General features: G+C 40.5%; 2 protein-coding genes across 2 annotated transcripts in view; both read right to left on the bottom strand.

Annotated features, from left to right (window-relative positions):
* The window catches only part of LOC130488870 (protocadherin alpha-7-like), a 217,402-nt gene that overhangs the window by 170,830 nt on the left and 26,328 nt on the right, over positions 1-20,244 (bottom strand). The window lies entirely within an intron of this gene.
* LOC130489172 (protocadherin alpha-5-like) lies at positions 10,993-13,374 on the bottom strand. Its single transcript, XM_056862907.1, has one exon. The coding sequence runs from the start codon at positions 13,372-13,374 to the stop codon at positions 10,993-10,995; it is 2,382 nt and encodes a 793-aa protein (XP_056718885.1).

Raw genomic sequence — 20,244 nt, 5'->3', positions numbered from 1 at the left:
ACTAACTATATAACATATATTGTATGAGAAAATACCTTGTGTCTTCGGGAAAATAAGAGAGTTGAGTAAAAAGAGCAAAAAGGAAGTATTTCTTTTGAATTTTCCATGAAATCCAATATAGTTATAAAAGATGATGAATTGGTATCTCTGATGAGAGTAGAAAGGTGAGGTATAAATTATGTGAATGAAAAAAGGAGGGGAATAAAACACAACCTAAAAACAAAAGCTGGGTACCCAAGGTTGGGTAAAAGGAAAATATATATAAGTCTATGTATAAATACTAAAAGTATAATTTATTAGAAGCGCTATATAAAAGTCTAAATTATTTAAAAGCATTAAAATAGAACAATGGCATTTCCTGAGGTTGATAACTATAACCACATACCAAACACATTTCGGCCTATGGGGCCTTCATCAGTGGTTAATTGAAACCCTTTGTAAACCTGCACACATTTACAGAAATACATTAATGAATACAAATACAAATACAAATACAAACAGTTCAAACCCAACCAGGCATGTGTATATGTTGTAAATTCTATTCTCAATAACTCAAACATCTGGTATAATAGGTTCTTGTTGTAATACTGGTTAGTATAAGTCTCTCAAATACTATGTGTGCAGGTATCAACCTAGTAAAGCAGTGTCAGGCCAATTATGCATAACAAACCAACCAACCAACAAATAAATAAATACCAGCCATGGCCAGAAAGAGAACCGGAGGCCAGGTGAGGCCAGGTCTACCGCCATGCAAGCCATTGGGTAGACCTGGCCTCCGGTTCTCTTTCTGGTCATGGCTGGCATTTATTTATTTATTTGTTTGTTTGTTATGCATAGTTGGCCTGACCAAGAGCCATTTATGTTCTATCCAGCCCTCCTCACAAATGAGTTCAACTCCCCTGGTGTAGACAGTCCTAGAACTGGAGATAGTATTTCCACTTGTTTATGATTGTTGTTTATTATCTCTGGAGGATATAACGGGACTGCCTCTCCCATTATATTCCCCCAAAGAGCCTTGTGTTCAGCTTCGGACAATCTCCTGGTGATCCCTGGCCCAAAGACCATCCAGCTGTTCTCAACCAGGGCCATGGCTTTCTTGGCTGGGGCCCCTACCTGGTGGAACTCTGTCCTAGGAGACCCAGGTAGGGTTGCCAGGTCCCTCTTCACCACTGGCGGGAGGTTTTTGGGGCAGAGCCTGAAGAGGGTGGGGTTTGGGGAGAGGAGGGACTTCAATGCCATAGAGTCCAATTGCCAAAGCAGCCATTTTCTCTATCGGCTGGAGATCAGTTGTAATAGCAGAAGACCTCCAGCTAGTACCTGGAGGTTGGCAACCCTAGACCCAGGCCCTGACCGACCTCGATCCTTTCCGAAGGGGCTGCAAGACAGAGATGCTCCACCAGGCCTTTGGTTGAGAACAGGGATGGTTTTCAGCAACGGTTTTTAGCAACGGTTTTCTTCGACTGGCCTGGGCACCTGAGGCACCTGAAACACCTGAAATGTTTGGAAGTCTCCTCCTGCTATCTTTTCTTCTTCAGGTCTTTTCCCAGCCTCCCCCATATCTGTTAAGCAGGTTGGGCATGTTGTTTCATCTCCCTTTCTATACGGTTTTAATATAAACTGCTAGTAATGAGGAGTGGTTCAACTAGGCGCCACTGTTTTAAAGCTATGTTCATGTTTTACTTAATGTTATATTTATTTTTGTTGTTTATAAATTGTGATGTATGTTTGTTGTGATCCACCCTGAGCCCATCTTGATGGGGGAGGGCGGCATATAAATAAAATATTGTTATTATTATATTGGTATTCCTCACGGGACCCCAGGCAGATACTGTACTGAGTAATAAAGTAGCTGATAGCCATTATGATAACAAAGCGAGCCAAAAATGATTACCAACAGGCAATGCAGGGAGTTCTATATACTTGACGGATTTTCCAGATATGCAGAAAAATATGGCGTCATAAATTAACCAATAAAAAAATTACCTTACCCAGAAATAATATTGTGAAGGCTACAAATGTTTCAGGAAAATGGAATGTATAGTTGAATATCATTTTTGAGGGGAGGGGTAAGAAAAACCAATCTACTCAAGCCCTTGCGATCTTGCAGTATCCTGGAGGGGGAGATTGTGAGGGGCAAGTGTCAACTTTCCAAATTGGCCCATGATTCCTTGCAAGTTCCCAGTTAGTAATGTCCTAAAATTTATTTTTGCCTTTTGCTTTTATGTCGTTAAATTTTTATACTCATTGTGTGGAGGAGTGATATTCTTTAACTGATTTTTGGGTTAATGTACTTTTTCTTATATTATGTTTACATGATGTGCATACAAACTCACTGGCCTTGGGTTAATTGATCCTTTATGTATTCACTATAGACATCTGGTCCCAAAGCTCTGTATGACTTTAAACTTTGTAGCCTTCTCTTCTCATTTCCTAGTAATAGGCATCCAAAATAAGGCATTTCTTTTTCATTTTTAAGATCCATGTTCCTTGAAGGAAAAGTGGGAGGGAAACTTGGGCCACAAATGAGATCTTTCTCCCAGGCTTTACCTCTTTTACCCAAAAAGCAATCAAAGGCCCTCATGCAGGACTAGCATGCTTTATCTCCACTTCTTTAAGCATAAGCTCAATTGACCTTTTGGCTGAAGAGTTGGTGCTAGCAGTTAGAGTAAATCTGACTTTTTCTTCACTTATTTTATTTTCTGTTTATATTCCTCCTGCTAGATCAAGTAATACTGCACGAAACTGGGCCCGTCTGGGATAACTATTTGATGACATCAAAAACAACTACCCAACTACTCCAGTTCTTATGTCTGGTGATTTTAACGCACGAAAAGGGCCGGATGATAATACTCTCTTCCAAAATCTTATAGGGAATTTTGATGAATCTTTCCTGAGTTCCCTATGGTATACTAGAACTTCCAGGGTCTCGGTAATCAATTCTTCCGGCTTAAGTCTGGCCCAATTCGCTATTCAGATGAACCTAATAATAGTAAATGGGCAATCGCAGATCGACCCTAATGGAGATTTCACTTTTTTTAGCCAAAATGGTGCCAGTGTTATCGATTATTTTCTGGTTTCATTTGATCTCTTACCTCTAATCAGTAATATGGAAGTCTGCGATTACATGGGCAGTGACCATCTCCCTATCTCTCTTTCAATCAACCAATTATGTGTTCCACACTTAATACCGTCCTACCATCAAATATTGCACCAATCCCAAAAAGCCCTAGCTCGTGTTTACTGGAGCCCTGAGCTTGATTCCTTGGTGCGTGGCAAAATGCAGCTTTTGGAGGTGACTTCGTTGAAAGCTGCCCTCCTTGAGCAAGCTACTGTCTTAAATGCTTTTTTCAGATTAACTGATTTATTTAAACCTTTATTTACTAAAGAAATCACCTCAAGCTTGCACGCTTTATACAAACAAAATTCTTGGTTTAACCGCGAGTGTAGACTACTCAAATGAGCAATAACCAGGAAACATAGAGAATTCAGAAGGAACAATACTATTTCAGTATTGAAGGAATTGTTAACTATTAAAAAGAACTACAAGGACTTGGTAAACTGGAGGAAAAAAGAGGCCCTATATAAAAATTGGAGGAGCTTGATTACAGCTATAAACAACAATGATAATTCAACCTTCTGGAGGACTGTGAATTCTTTAAGTAATGGCTATGCCAGAGTCCCCGCATGTATCCCGTCTTCGGTCTGGGTAGCTTACTTCAAGAGCCTCTTCTCCTACTCTGTGGAAAACCAGGGTCTTATACCTGTAGCACCTTCTATTTTGCTGAATTCCTGGCCAGATGTGTCTCCTAAGGAAATTAAACCACTCATTGATCGCCTACGCTCAGGCAAAGCCCCAGGTCCTGATCTAATTCCCTACGAACTTTTTAAAGTCAACAGCGAATGGTGGGCCAACATTCTTGCTGCTGTATTCACACAAATTAATGCATCAGGAGCTATTCCAAAATCTTGGAGACATACCATTATCATCCCAATCTTTAAAAAAGGTCAGCGCTCTGACCCAAGCTGTTATCGTCCAATCAGCCTTTTGTCTTGCTTAGGCAAATTGTATTCCTCCTACTTATTAAAGAGGCTGTTGGACTGGGTTGAGAGTAATGACATCCTTGGCTGGGAACAGATTGGCTTTAGAAGGGGTTGGTCTGTCACGAACCACTGTTTAGTGCTCTACCATCTAGCCGAGAAATATTCCTCCCCCCGAAATGGCACCCTTTATGCGGGTTTTATGGATCTTAAGGGAGCTTTTGATACCATCCCGAGGGAAAGGCTATGGTTGAAACTATCACATTCTACTATGGATAGGAGGTTACTATGGCTTATTCAGCAATTTCATACTGACCTCACAGCTCAGGTTCGCTGTGGCAACCAAGGAGAACTAACCGAGCCTTTTGAACTGGTCAAGGGAGTTAGACAAGGTTGCCTCCTTGCTCCTCTCTTGTTTAATCTATACCTGAATGATATGGCAACCAAAAGCTTGCAAGTTATCCCACCCCGATTCTACTCTATGCTGACGATGAAGTTCTCCTGTCCCGCACAAGAATTGGTTTGAAAAGATCTTTGCAAACTTTTTCTGAGTACTGCTCTAGGGAAGGTCTTAAAATAAACCATCATAAATCTAAGATTATGATCTTCACTAAGAGGAGAAAAATGCCTCTTTTTCGCCGGGTATTAGATGGCTTTGAGGTTGACCAAGTCAAGGAGTTTGTTTACCTTGGCATTGTGTTTTCCCATAACCTAAATTGGAATGCCCATCAAAAAGAAGTGTCCAACAAAATTAAACCTGGGGTTGGTGCTATTGTCAATTTTTTTCACACCAAAGGTGGCAAATATATTCCAGGGGCTATTCAGGTTTTTAACCTGAAAATTACCCCAATTATCCTCTTTGGTGTTGCCATCTGGATTACAGTCATCAATGAATCTATAGATCGTCCACTGCTTCAGTTCTTACGAAAACTCCTAAATGCCCCTCGATGTGTTGCTGGTGTTACTCTTTGTTCCGAGTTTGGCCAAATGTCACTTGAAGCTAGGGCATGGTTGGCCACCTTTAAACTACACCTTAAACTGTGCTTTAGCATTGAGGGGTTCCTAGCTTCTCTGAAGCATGACCCTTTCAAATCCTCATGGCAAAAAATCTTAGATGAGAAACTGGCGTTGCTGGGTTTCTCGCAGGATATGTTATTAGATCTTGGGAAAACTGAAGCTTTTGCCAAAATTAAAAAGCGCATTAAAGAGCTCGATTATAACAGCACTACTTTTCGTGCTCGCCACATCTGTTCATCCCAGTTCTTCGGAATACCCCCTCCATGTGGTCTGCCTGCCTATACATATTACCTGACAACTCCTCGTCTCTGTAGAGCTTTTTGTTTGGCTAGATTGAATGCTAACCCTTCTATGGTGATGCAGGGCAGAATTCTGAATATACCATACTCAGACAGGATCTGCCCTTGCTCTTCTGGCTCTATTGACTCATTAGCACATGCCCTTTTGGAATGCCACTTTTACGAGGAACTTCGATCGCACTATATTTCCCCCCTTTTAATATACAAATCCAATGCCTCTGTGACTGACATAATGCCTTTTTTACTAAGCGACAGGGACCCCAAGGCTACATTGTCAGTGGCAAGATTGGTTTCAGTCCTTATATCCCTCCAACACTAGATATATGCTGCTCAAGATCAATTGATCAAGGAGCTTCTAAGAGATAAAAGGAAAGGAAAGTAATAGGCATCTCTAGTCTATTTTATGTTTTGAGCACATGAAGCTGCCTTGTACTGAATTAGGTCATTGGTCTATCAATATCAATACTATCTAATCTGATGGACATCAGCTTTCTAAAATTTCAGGTAGAAGTCTTTCTCATCACCTACTACTGGACATGTTGGGGATAAGAGCCCGGGACCTTCTACATGCAAAGCAAATGCTCTACTACTGAGCATCTTGTGTTCTTGTTGGACAGCTGGAATTTCTCATTTATTTATAATGTTCTTAATATTCTCCATTTATCTCCATGTATTTTAATTGATGGTATTTGTTTGCATTTTGGTTATACAACCAATAAACTAGCAAGAGAAGTTCGTCTCTATATCTGAAAGCTGTTGCAGAGATTATTTGTGATTTTTACAAACTCTGTTTTTAATTTATTCTTTGTATTGTCTAATTTACTTTTTATTTACAAATTCTTATTGCTCTGTATACCAGGGGAGTCCCCAAAAGTAGGCAGTGACCCTTACCTTTTCTATGGGTGGCCTGATTTTGCTGCTTTCATTATGCAATCAGGGGCCAGCCAGTTAAATATTAAAAATAAGCATATATACATATTAACAAAAACACACATATCAGTCATAGCAGTCAACGTAAGAAAAACGTTAAGAAAGTGAGTAACATAATGAATTCATCTCAAATATTTATCATCAACTATTTTATGTCTGCTATTTTATCAATGGCAAGAAGGCATTTGACGGAATAGAATATCCTTTCATGAAATAAGCAGTGAATTAGGATTTGTTCTTCATACATTAAGAAGTTGATTTTCAGCATACTTTTGGCAAAAATAATTAACAGCCAATTATCAAAACCTTTTAAACATATGCCAGGAGTAAGAAAGAGCTGCATTTGAAATATTGCTGGTCTGAGCTCTTAGGAGGTCCAACCTATTCAGAGAAAAGTGAACTAATAAGAGAGATATACAAAGTCATGTTTCTCACATCCCCATCCAGTTCCCGCTATCCGCTTGTCAAGTTACATATAGTACAGGACTATACAGAATCTTGTCCTTCAAAGTCCTTAAACTTCTTTTTTAAAAAAATAAATTTTATTGGTTTTTTAAAATATAAGTTTTCCATCATTTTAACAACATTTTAAAAAGTAATGTCAAAGTCACAATCATATCAAATGTTGTCTTAATTGTAAATAAATGTAAAAATTAATTTGACTTCCCCACCACCTCCGTCTACCTCTTAATAAAGTGATTGTAATCCTTCGTTAATATGTTCTGACCCTAATATCAATCTCATTTCAAAACTTCACATCATATAAAATATTACATTCTGGATCAGAGTAAAGAGTAACCTAAAGTCCTTAAACTTCCATGGACTTAAGAAGGGTGTGACTCTGCTTAGGTTTCCACTGTTAAGCACCAGAGTTTAAATGACTGACCAAGCAGAGGAGGAAGAGGAGGAGGCCTTAATGAGGATATATGAGACACACAGAGATCTTCTGTTTCTCAGAGGTTGTTAATATATGGGAGTTTTACCTGAGGTTTGTTGCTTGCTGGACCCACACTATCCTGTTGGGAGTCTATGCACCAGCAGTCTCCAAGCTCAAATCAGGAAGTATTTGAATCCCTGCCCCTTGAAATGCTGCTTTGTAATTGGCTGTAGTTAAAGTCCCCCCAACCCAATTGCCATATAAAAAAGCATTTTAAGAGCATTTTAAGAACAAAAACAAAAAACGAGCTATTTGAAAGGAATGGGGGGGGGACATAACCTTTATTTTTGAAACCCTTCTGCTCAGAAAGAACTCCAAGGAAGCAGGAAGTGTTTGAATCCCCGCCCTTTAACATGCTGCTTTGTAATTGGTTGTCTGTTTGCTGTGAGAGAAACCAAGCTTTTGCGTCCCGCGCTTTGACTTATGCATGGGGATTTCACCTGGGCTTAGCTCAGGGGAGAGGGAAGAATCGGGTTAATAGAGGGATGGGAAGTCCCAGGATTTGTGAGGGCTTACAGCGAGGTCATCTCTAATGGAGGAAAAACTCAAGCATAACGCCAAAGAATAACCAAGACAGATAGAGGGGGAACATGAGTGAAAGTACTCATGCATAAATGACCAGAGTGTCCAGCCACACTATGCACACACTGTAGTTCAGGATGGGAAACAGGGCTCTACTAAGCCTTATGGGACACCTCCATGTTTGTGTGCTTTGGCTGTGCATGCCATTAATACAGTTGTTCTTACATTCTGTTCATCTCCTCATTAAATGCCATAAACCTATTCTCAATATAAGAATTATATAATGGTGAAGTTTTGACAATTTAGCTTCTTCTCAATTGCCTATCTAAAAAAAGTATTTGATTAAAAGAAGCAATTGCTGACAACTCCCCCCCCCATATATAACTTTATACGAATAAAAAAAACAGCACTTAAAATACTTAGGGTCATACTAGACGAGATGCTGGGAATTTTGCATTTCCTCCTGCACATTATTCTGACCTGAGATGGTTCTGTAGAACTGTTGTGAGCTAAGGCTGGAAGATAATAGCTCAGCTTTTTTTATACCTCAAACCCTCTTCCACATCATCACAAAAAATGCAGCACAAAAACACTCATACCACACAAATCCATATCCAATGATTTCAGTATCCACAGTGTGAAACTGGCAAGGCTGTCTGAGATAAGATGCACCCACAAAGTTGCTACGCAACCAACAAATTCAATCAACAATCCACAAGCCATCGTACAATTCTCTTGCAGTTATGGGAAAGTGGATCCCTGCATGACAAAGACAGCCCACAATATTTCAGGGCCCAAGGCCAAAAATCTGAATGGTGTATCCTAAGCTTAATACATGAAACTGAAGCAGATCAATTGCTATGATAAGTGGCTATGTTTCTGGATGTTGTATTTCACTAAAAAATATGTTATCTTACTTAACCAGCCACCTCAAGCAATGACACAACTTTGAATTGTGTTAGAATTCCTTTTTATTGTTAATGCTTCAATACTATTAATGAAAAAGTTTAAAAACCCTCTAATGTATATGAAATATATGAATATTAGATTACATGGAAAACTCTAACAGATTCTAACAAATTACTACAGATCTGAAATACAGTAAAAAAATTACAATGAAAAATACAATAGAATTACATACCCATCACTGTGCCATGTCAGGGATAATTCTCAGACAGACAGCACGTAAGCATGCCTGGCAAAGAATTTCCAACCTCTTACAATCTCAAGTCCCTGTATATACTCTTCCAGAGGTCAATTGTTTTGAGAATCTGTAAGAATTTGTTATGAGAATTCTATAGTATTCTCAGACATCAAAAGGTATAATAAGACAAAATTTCCCTTAACAAACATCTTTCCCTAACCTTGATCTCATGTCAGACAAATAGATGACATAGGAAATAACATAGATATTAATATACTTTCTAAAAATAAATTCCCAGTTGTCACACTTTCATCTTCAAGGCTTATTAACCACTAAGACAAATAAGTAATTATTAGACATGCTTATAATGCATTCATATTTTACTTGAAAGCAACCATAAAGCAGATAAATATGTTTTTCTCTACATCTGTGTTTTTCTTTACATCAGCACTGAAAATGTTCTTATAAAGTGTACACATCAATATGTTTCCATGGTTAGACTTTAACTACTGTTTAGGAGGTATAAAGAAGTATCAATGGGGGAAATTATTTAAATCAATTATTTGAAATCTTTTTCTCTTAATGAATAAAACCACTGATTTAAAGCACCTGGATTTAAATAATTCCCTGTAGATAAATCTCACTGGAATTAGATGGACAATTATTAGATGATGATGTCAGATGGTAACAAGAGGTTCAGTTTAGATAATGGAACCATGTAATCTGCCCCATTGTTATCAAGTTTATCCACAGATATCTGCAGTCAGCTCAGGGAACACAGGATAGATAATGAGGTTCAGATACATGCTGAAGACGCTTCATCTCCTTAGTCACATGTAGTATACAAAGACCTGCCTCAAAAAGAGACAGGAAATCTGCCATTTATTCATCCCAAATCCCCAAAGACTCCAGTTCTTGTGCTAAGAATAATCCACTTTGAATTTTGTTTGGGCTACAGGGAAGCAGATATCAGTGAAGAAGTCAGAGTGGCTTCAGATCCAATGTCCACAGCAAAGGCAGTTAATAGATTCTGTATAATATATTCTGTAATAGATTGGTTTCAATCATTTCAATAAAAACATTTCAATAATGATATCGACTAAGCAATGATTAAACCAAAGAACTCAGAAACTCAATTATTTAAACAGACATGACGTTCAGAGCTCTCTGTCCTGTGATTGCATATATTATTATCCAGATCCAGTGAAGACTTTGATGTTACACAAGGTCTATCTCAAAACTAAACTTTTTCTTGCCATTACCCGCCTGTGATGTGCCCAACAGGTCACAACCGACCTTTCATGTGGGTTTACGGTCCATAAATGTTAAAAACTTGTGGTGGAAAGTGTCATCAAGTTGCAGCTGACTTAGGGAGACTCCGTAGGGTTTTCAAGACAAGAGATGTTCGGAAGTGGTTTGCCATTGCCTTCCTCTGCATAGCAACCCTAGAATTTCTTGTTTCTTGTTGGATGTGTCCCATCCAAATACTAACAAAGGCTGACCCTGCTGACTCTTTGTAACTGGAATTCTTTGCACTTCGTAATTGTAAATTGTCTTGAAAATAAAATGATCACATGGTGGGATGTAAACAAGAAATGAAAATAAGGCCAAGGCCAATAGTGCACAATAGGTAAAAAGATTTTTATTACTCAGAATAAAAATTCCCTACACATTTCACCCAAGTGCTTCCTTCAGGAGAATCTGTAGTTATTGCAGTAGTCCTTAGGAGAATAGATTCTGTGATGTAAACAAGTAAATAAAACAGAATGAGCCCGCAACCACCCTGGTTGTGCTCTTATTGCCCATGAGTTTTGTGGGGGGGTTTTGTTTTTAATAAAATGGGATTCCCTGCCTGTTTGTTTAATTTACTTCATTTCATTTTTAATTTAAACCACAGTCTCTAAGTTGCTTATGAGATAAAACACATCTATGATATAAATTCAGTAATGAAAACAAAACAACAAAGCAGTAGGACAAATAATTAAAACCTCAAAAGATAAACAAGGAATAATACCAGCAGAAACAGCAAATATTAAAATTAAAATCTCCCTCGTGGAAGGGCTGTTGGCACAGCATTTCAACTTAAACCAAAGGAATTTCAAGAATCACAATGGTTCCATGCAACTCACCTGCCCAGTAGCATTTGGGACCAGCTCCTTCCCGTTCTCGGAGAAGACAGGAATGTTGGGGCTGAAGACCATGAGGTCGCTTTTGCCACCAGCCTCCCCACTCACCCCCGCCAGGATGTGGCTGTGGCGATTGGAATATGACCAGCTGCCCACTTCACTGGCACACACCAGCGTGGCTGTACCAGGGCCATACATCATTGCATCCTTGGCCTGGCTCTGGCATCGCAGCGCTACGTACACAAGGATCACCAGCAGGAACAAGCTGGACACCGAGCAGATGGCGATCATCAGGTAGAGATTGGTGGTGTCTGCCAGGGGCTTTATGTTCCCTCCCATTCTAGAGAGGCGGGCATCACTCTGCGCAGCCTGGGCACTGGCCACCAGTGACACACTGAACGTGGCTGTGGTTGACAGTACTGGCTTGCCATGATCCTTCACCAGAACCAGCAGACTCTGGATGTTGCTGCCCTCTGCCTCCTCCAGAGCACGAGTGGTACTGATCTCACCACTGTAAAGCCCCACCCGCCATGGGCCTCTGGATGTGTCATGCAACTCATAGCGAAGCCAGGCATTGTAGCCTGAATCACTGTCCAGGGCATGGATCTTGCCCACCACATGCCCAGCTGCCAATGGGACCTTCACCAGAGTGGGGGTATCCTCTGCTAGACCAGACACTGCAGGCGCGTTGTCATTCTCATCCAACACAAAGACTTGGATGGTCACATTCCCACACAAGGAGGGGAGCCCAGCATCCTTCGCCCTCACCTGGAACTCCAGCAGCTTCACCTCCTCATAATCCAAGGGCTGCAGGGCATACAGCTTCCCACTCTCCGAATGCACTGAGATGTAGCTCGACAGCGGCCAGAGCTTCTCATCCAGCCAGTAGCTGACCAAGGAGTTCTCGGCCACATCTGGGTCGGAGGCAGACACTGTGAAGATGTGAGCTCCAGGTGGGTTGTTCTCCCTCACAAAGATGGTGTAGGAGGGCTGTGCAAAAGTGGGTGTGTTGTCATTCACATCACTGATCGGCACCAACAGGCTGCTGCTGGCTGACAGTGGGGGGTCCCCTTGGTCTTGGGCTATCACCACCAAGCTATACTCGGCCACCTGCTCCCGATCCAGTGGCTCAGCCAGTACGAGTGAGTAGTAATTCTTGAAGGTGGACGTCAGCTTGAAGGGGAGCCCAGAGGGCCATAGTGAGCAGGTCACCTGCCCATTGGCCCCAGAGTCCCTGTCTGAGATACTGATGAGGGCCACCACTGTCCCTGGTGTAGAGTTCTCAGGCACCGGCACCGACAAGGATGACACCGTCACTTCTGGGGCATTGTCATTCACATCCAGCACTTCAATCAGAACTTTGCAATGTCCAGACAAAGGAGGATTCCCTTTGTCTTCTGCCACAACTTGAAGATCATACAAATTAACATCTTCAAAATCTACTTTACCAAACACTCTAAGCTCCCCAGCGTTAGAACTGATGCTAAATATCCTAGTGAAACTTGATGGTACATTATTGCTAAAAAAATAGGAGATTTCCTTATTAATTCCATCATCTAAGTCTGTGGCATTCAGTTTAATAACCAATGTCCCATTGGCTGAATTTTCCAGCAATTTTACCCTGTAAACTGACCGGTTGAATACAGGGGGGTTGTCATTTGCATCCACCACATTGATCACCAGCTGGACTGTGCCCGAGAGCTGTGGCTTGCCCCCATCACTGGCCGTCAGCAATAAACGATGCAGAGAGGATTCTTCCCTGTCTAGTGGAACTTTTAATATCAGTACAGGAGATTTATTCTGGTCCTCTTCACTTCCTGAATCAAGAATGAAGTAATCATTTGGGCTCAGTTTGTAGGTTATCCGGGCATTGGCATCTGTATCTGCATCAGAGGCACCTGCTAGTAGGAAACGAGAACCTGCCACCCTAGATTCAGCAATGGCCAAAATCTGTTCATCTATGGAAAACACAGGAGCATTGTCATTTATGTCCTTGATCTCCACCTCCACATGGAAGACCCTCAGGGGCTTATCCACAATCACCTCCAGGTGAATGGCACAAATAGGGCTCTTGATACACAGCTCCTCCCTGTCTATCCTGGAATTAACAAACAAAATCCCATTCTGCACATTTACCTGAAAATAGTCTTCCTGTCCTTTGGAAACCATCCGGAACATCCGAGGCACCAGCTCACTCACCTCCAGCCCCAGATCCTGGGCGATGCGGCCCACAAAAGAGCCGTGCTGAGATTCCTCCGGCACTGAATAATGGAGCTGGCCGCTCCCCACCTTCCAGGCTGTGTGCAGGAGGATCAGCTGCAGCAGCCGCTTCGCCCCATCCTCCTTCTGCCAAGCAATCATGGCAAGCTCAGACACAAAGCCCCACCGGTCTTGGCTGTTTTTAGGTCTCTCCCATCCACAGTGGCCTTTACAAAATCAGTTGAATTTTTTCCAGCTGTGTTGCATCCCTTTTGAGGTATATTCCTGTTGTGGATCTGACAGGCAGGCTTTTCAGTCTCTCCCAGGGAGGAGCTCTGTGTTTTCAGTCTTCCTTAAATATTTCCTTAGACAACAGTGACCCCTTGTGACGGAATTTTGAAATGGAGAAACAGTTTCAAATGAAATGGCTCTCACCATTGCTTTGCATTTGTTTTCATATTTGTAGTCTGAGAGCATTGCATCTAGATGTATCCTTCACTGAAAGCTGCATTTATTTCCTTTTGTTTGCCTGCAATGACCAGGAGTCTTGTAGCACCTTAAGGACTTACAACATTTTATTCCAGCAGGGGCTTCCATGGACTATAGCCCACATCATCAGAGGAAAGGGTTTTTATTTTTGCTGGCCTAGGCATTCATCATGAATTTATCTTAGCTTCTTTTACAGCTAGGCCACTTCACACATTATGTTTGGCTATGTTATATTTTGTCAGCATATAACATGAGAATGTGACCCACATATCTGCAGATTCCTGTATCCTACCAGGAACTCTCACCAGGGAGCCAGATTTTGGTTGGTATCCCAGCCAAGTGTGAACTTGGGTGAGTTTGTAGAAAAGTAATGACTGAATCAGACTTTCATTGTTCCACTCCCTTTATGATAATGAAGAGTAAGCAATAAGTTGCTGTTTTGTCCACTCTGACATTAGACACTCCGTTACCATACATAATTTCAGAAAACTCTCGTTGCAGCATCCGCTGTGATTATACAGGAGCCACTTCCGTTTCCTGAAAGGGAAGCACCCACCAGCAGTAGAGGGTAACTTCCTTATGCTCTTTTTGGTCATGTCAACACCAGCCATATTGAATTGAGTTCTACCTTCCCTATTTACACTCTGTTCCTTCTGAGTATCTGCCCCACCAAGAAAAAGGACAAGTCCCAAGACAAACTGAGGCTACAGAAGCCTGTAATTTCCATTTTATAGAAATGTGATCTGTGTGTCATGAGCCTAAATCTGAACTTTAAACCAGGAAGTCTAAATAAAACTCTTGACTATGCAGTAAACTCACTAGCCTTAGGCTACCAACCACTTGCCCTCAAAACCCGGTAGCAAATGTGAAGATAGTCATATTGTAAAATTTTGTTGTAAGAACTATTGAGTAAGGTATAGGTAAAGTGCTTTGAACCTTACTAAGTGCTCCATAAATGCTAAGTATGGCAAACGGTTGCTTCAGTGTGAAACTAACTATATAACATACATTGTATGAGAAAATACATTGTCTTCGGAAAAATAAGAGAGTTGAGCAAAAAGGAAGTATTTATTTTGTATTTTCCATGAAATCCAATATAGTTATAAAATATGATGAACTGGTATCTCTGATGAGAGTAGAAAGGTGAGGTATAAATTATGTGAATGAAAAAAGGAGGGGAATAAAACCCAACCTAAAAACAAAAGCTGGGTACCCAAGATTGGGTGAAAGGAAAATATATATAAGTCTATGTATAAATACTGAAAGTATAATTTATTAGAAGCGCTACATAAAAGTCTAAATTATTTAAAAGCATTAAAATAGCACAATGGCATTTCCTGAGGTTGATAACTATAACCACAAAACAAACGCGTTTCGGACTATGGGGCCTTCATCAGTGGTTAATTGAAACCCTTTGTAAACCTGCACACATTTACAGAAATACATTAATGAATACAAATACAAATACAAACAGTTCAAACCCAACCAGGCATGTGTATATGTTGTAAATTCTATTCTCAATTACTCAAACATCTGGTATAATAGGTTCTTGTTGTAATACTGGTTAGTATAAGTCTCTCAAATACTATGTGTGCAGGTATCAACCTAGTAAAGCAGTGTCAGGCCAACTATGCATAACAAACCAACAAACCAACCAACCAACCAACAAATAAATACCAGCCATGGCCAGAAAGAGAACCAGAGGCCAGGTGAGGCCAGGTCTACCGCCATGCAAGCCAATGGGTAGACCTGGCCTCCGGTTCTCTTTCTGGTCATGGCTGGTATTTATTTATTTGTTTGTTTGTTATGCATAGTTGGCCTGACCAAGAGCCATTTATGTTATGTCCAGCCCTCCTCACAAATGAGTTCAACTCCCCTGGTGTAGACAGTCCTAGAACTGGAGATAGTATTTCCACTTGTTTATGATTGTTGTTTATTATCTCTGGGGGATATAACGGGACTGCCTCTCCCATTATATTCCCCCAAAGAGCCTTGTGTTCAGCTTCGGACAATCTCCTGGTGATCCCTGGCCCAAAGACCATCCAGCTGTTCTCAACCAGGGCCATGGCTTTCTTGGCTGGGGCCCCGGCCTGGTGGAACTCTGTCCTAGGAGACCCAGGTAGGGTTGCCAGGTCCCTCTTCACCACTGGCGGGAGGTTTTTGGGGCAGAGCCTGAAGAGGGTGGGGTTTGGGGAGAGGAGGGACTTCAATGCCATAGAGTCCAATTGCCAAAGCAGCCATTTTCTCTATCGGCTGGAGATCAGTTGTAATAGCAGAAGACCTCCAGCTAGTACCTGGAGGTTGGCAACCCTAGACCCAGGCCCTGACCGACCTCGATCCTTTCCGAAGGGGCTGCAAGACAGAGATGCTCCACCAGGCCTTTGGTTGAGAACAGGGATGGTTTTCAGCAACGGTTTTTAGCAACGGTTTTCTTCGACTGGCCTGGGCACCTGAGGCACCTGAAACACCTGAAATGTTTGGAAGTCTCCTCCTGCTATCTTTTTCTTCTTCAGGTCTTTTCCCAGCCTCCCCCATATCTGTTAAGCAGGTTGGGCATGTTGTTTCATCTCCCTTTCTATACGGTTTTAATATAAACTGCTAGTAATGAGGAGTGGTTCAACTAGGCGCCACTGTTTTAAAGCTATGTTCATGTTTTACTTAATGTTATATTTATTTTTGTTGTTTATAAATTGTGATGTATGTTTGTTGTGATCCACCCTGAGCCTATCTTGATGGGGGAGGGCGGCATATAAATAAAATATTGTTATTATTATATTGGTATTCCTCACGGGACCCCAGGCAGATACTGTACTGAGTAATAAAGTAGCTGATAGCCATTATGATAACAAAGCGAGCCAAAAATGATTACCAACAGGCAATGCAGGGAGTTCTATATACTTGACGGATTTTCCAGATATGCAGAAAAATATGGCGTCATAAATTAACCAATAAAAAAATTACCTTACCCAGAAATAATATTGTGAAGGCTACAAATGTTTCAGGAAAATGGAATGTATAGTTGAATATCATTTTTGAGGGGATGGGTAGGAAAAACCAATCTACTCAAGCCCCTGCAAGCTTGCAGAATCCTGGAGGGGGAGATTGAGAGGGGCAAGTGTCAACTTTCCAAATTGGCCCAGGATTCCTTGCAAGTTCCCAGTTAGTAATGTCCTAAAATTTATTTTTGGCTTTTGCGTTTATGTCGTTAAATTTTTATACTCATTGTGTAGAGGAGTGATATTCTTTAACTGATTTTTGGGTTAATGTACTTTTTCTTATATTATGTTTACATGATGTGCATACAAACTCCCTGACCTTGGGTTAATTGATCCTTTATGTATTCACTATAGACATTGGTCTATCAATATCAATACTATCTACTCTGATGGACATCAGCTTTCTAAAATTTCAGGTAGAAGTCTTTCTCATCACCTACTACTGGACATGTTGGGGATAAGAGCCCGGGACCTTCTACATGCAAAGCAAATGCTCTACTACTGAGCATCTTGTGTTCTTGTTGGACAGCTGGAATTTCTCATTTATTTATAATGTTCTTAATATTCTCCATCTTAGGATTCATGTCTTATATATCTGTGCCTATTATTTGAGAAAGTCATATTTATCTCCATGTATTTTAATTGATGATATTTGTTTGCATTTTGGTTATACAACCAATAAACTAGCAAGAGAAGTTCGTCTCTATATCTGAAAGCTGTTGCAGAGATTATTTGTAATTTTTACAAACTCTGTTTTTAATTTATTCCTTGCATTGTCTAATTTCCTTTTTATTTACAAATTCTTATTGCTCTGTATACCAGGGGAGTCCCCGAAAGTAGGCAGTGACCCTTACCTTTTCTGTGAGTGGCCTGATTTTGCTGCTTTCATTATGCAATCACGGGCCAGCCAGTTAAATATTAAAAATAAGCATATATACATATTAACAAACACACACATATCCATCATAGCAGTCAAAGTAAGAAATATGTTAAGAAAGTGAGTAACATAATGAATTCATCTCAGATATTTATCATCAACTCTTTTATGTCTGCTATTTTATCAATGGCAAGAAGGCATTTGACAGAATAGAATATCCTTTCATGAAATAAGCAGAGAATTAGGATTTGTTCTTCATATATTAAGAAGTTGATTTTCAGCACACTTTTGGCGAAAATAATTAACAGCCAATTATCAAAATCTTTTAAACATACGCCAGGAGTAAGAGAGAGCTGCATTTGAAATATTGCTGGTCTGAGCTCTTAGGAGGTCCACCCTATTTGGAGAAAAGTGAACTAATAAGAGAGATATACAAAGACATGTTTCTCACATCCCCATCCAGTTCCTGCTATCCACTTGTCAAGTTACATATAGTGCAGGACTATACAGAGTCTTGTCCTTCAAAGTCCTTAAACTTCCATGGATTTAAGAAGGGTGTGACTCTGCTTAGGTTTCCACTGTTAAGCACCAGAGTTTAAATGACTGACCAAGCACAGGAGGAGGAGGAGGCCTTAATGAGGATATATGAGATACACAGAGATCTTCTGTTTCTCAGCAGTTGTTAATGTCTGGGAGTTTTACCTGAGGTTTGTTGCTCGCTGGACCCACACTTTCCTGTTGGGAGTCTATGCACCAGCAGTCTCCAAGCTCAAATCAGGAAGTATTTAAATCCCTGCCCCTTGAAATGCTGCTTTGAAATTGGCTGTAGTTAAAGTCCCCCCAACCCAATTGCCATATAAAAAAGCATTTTAAGAGCATTTTAAGAACAAAAACAAAAAACGAGCTATTTGAAAGGAATGGGGGGGGGGAGAGAAACCTAACCTTTATTTTTAAAACCCTTCTGCTCAGAAAGAACTCCAAGGAAGCAGGAAGCGTTTGAATCACCGTCCCTTAACATGCTGCTTTGTAATTGGCTGTCTGTTTGCTGTGAGAGAAACCAAGCTTCTGTGTCCTGCGCTTTGACTTATGCAGGGGGATTTCACCTGGGCTGAGCTCAGGGGAGAGGGAAGAATCGGGTTAATAGAGAGATGGGAAGTCCCAGGATTTGTGAGGGCTTGCAGCGAGGTCATCTCTAATGGAGGGAAAACTCAAGCATAACTCCAAGGAATAACCAAGACAGATAGAGGGTGAACGTGAGTGAAAGTACCCATGCATAAATGACCAGAGTGTCCAGCCACACTATGCACACACTGTAGTTCAGGATGGGAAACAGGGCTCTACTAAGCCTTATGGGACATCTCCATGTTTGTGTGCTGTGGCTGTGAATGCCATTAATACAGTTGTTCTGACATTCTGTTCATCTCCTCGTTAAATGCCATAAACCTATTCTCAATATAAGAATTATATAATGATGAAGTTTTGACAATTTAGCTTCTTCTCAATTGCCTATCTAAAAAAAGTATTTGATTCAAAGAAGCAATTGCTGACAACTCACCCCCCACCCCCGTATATAACTTTATATGAATAAAAAAAACAGCACCTAAAATACTTAGGGTCGTACTAGATGAGATGCTGGGAATTTTGCATTTGGAGCGCCCAACAGTGCAATCCTATGCAGGGCTATTCCATTCCAAGTTTGTTGAAGTCAATGGACTTAGTCTGGAGTAACTGTGCATAAGATTGCACTGCTAGTGTCCTTTTTTAGTAAACAGTTGCCAAGCAGTACCGTAAGAATGAGACCATGTGACCATGGGATAAGGATAGCGGTAACATTTCCTCCTGCACCATTTTTCTGACCTAAAATGGTTCTGTAGAACTGTTGTGAGCTAAGGCTGGAAGATAATAGCTCAGTTTTTTTTATACCTCAAACCCTCTTCCACATCATCACAAAAAATGCAGCACAAAAACACTCACACTACACAAATCCACACATCCACAGCTGGCAAGGCTGTCTGAGATAAGATGCACCCACAAAGTTGCTACGCAACCAACAAATTCAATCAACAATCCACAAGCCATCGCACAATTCTCTTGCAGTTATGGGAAAGTGGATCCCTGCATGACAAAGACAGCCCACAGTATTTCAGAGACCAAGGCCAAAAATCTGAATGGTGTATCCAACATCTTAATACATGAAACTGAAGCAGATCAATTGCTGTGATAAGTGGCTATGTTCCTAGATGTTGTATTTCACTAAAAAATATGTTATCTTACTTAACCAGCCACCTCAAGCAATGACACAACTTTGAATTGTGTTAGAATTCCTTTTTATTGTTAATGCTTCAATACTATTAATGAAAAAGTTTAAAAACCCTCTAATGTATATGAAATATATGAAAATTAGATTACATGGAAAAATCTAACAGATTCTAACAAATTACTACAAATCTGAAATACAGTAAAAAATTACAATGAAAAATACAATAGAATTACATACCAATCACTGTGCCATGTCAGGGATAATTCTCAGATAGACAGCATGTAAGCATGCCTGGCAAAGAATTTCCAACCTCTTACAATCTCGTCCCTTTATATACTCTTCCAGAGGTCAATTGTTTTGAGAATCAGTAAGAATTTGTTATGAGAATTCTCAGACATCAAAAGATATAA

Source organism: Euleptes europaea, chromosome 17 (genome assembly GCF_029931775.1).
Source record: "Euleptes europaea isolate rEulEur1 chromosome 17, rEulEur1.hap1, whole genome shotgun sequence".
Taxonomy (NCBI): Eukaryota; Metazoa; Chordata; class Lepidosauria; order Squamata; family Sphaerodactylidae; genus Euleptes; species Euleptes europaea.
Note: the sequence above shows the minus strand (reverse complement) of the source record. Positions and strands in the feature narration are given on the sequence as shown.

Bases quoted from the DNA above. Each gene is read 5' to 3' on its own strand.
- LOC130489172 (XM_056862907.1), bottom strand. From the start codon at position 13,374: ATGATTGCTTGGCAGAAGGAGGATGGGGCGAAGCGGCTGCTGCAGCTG.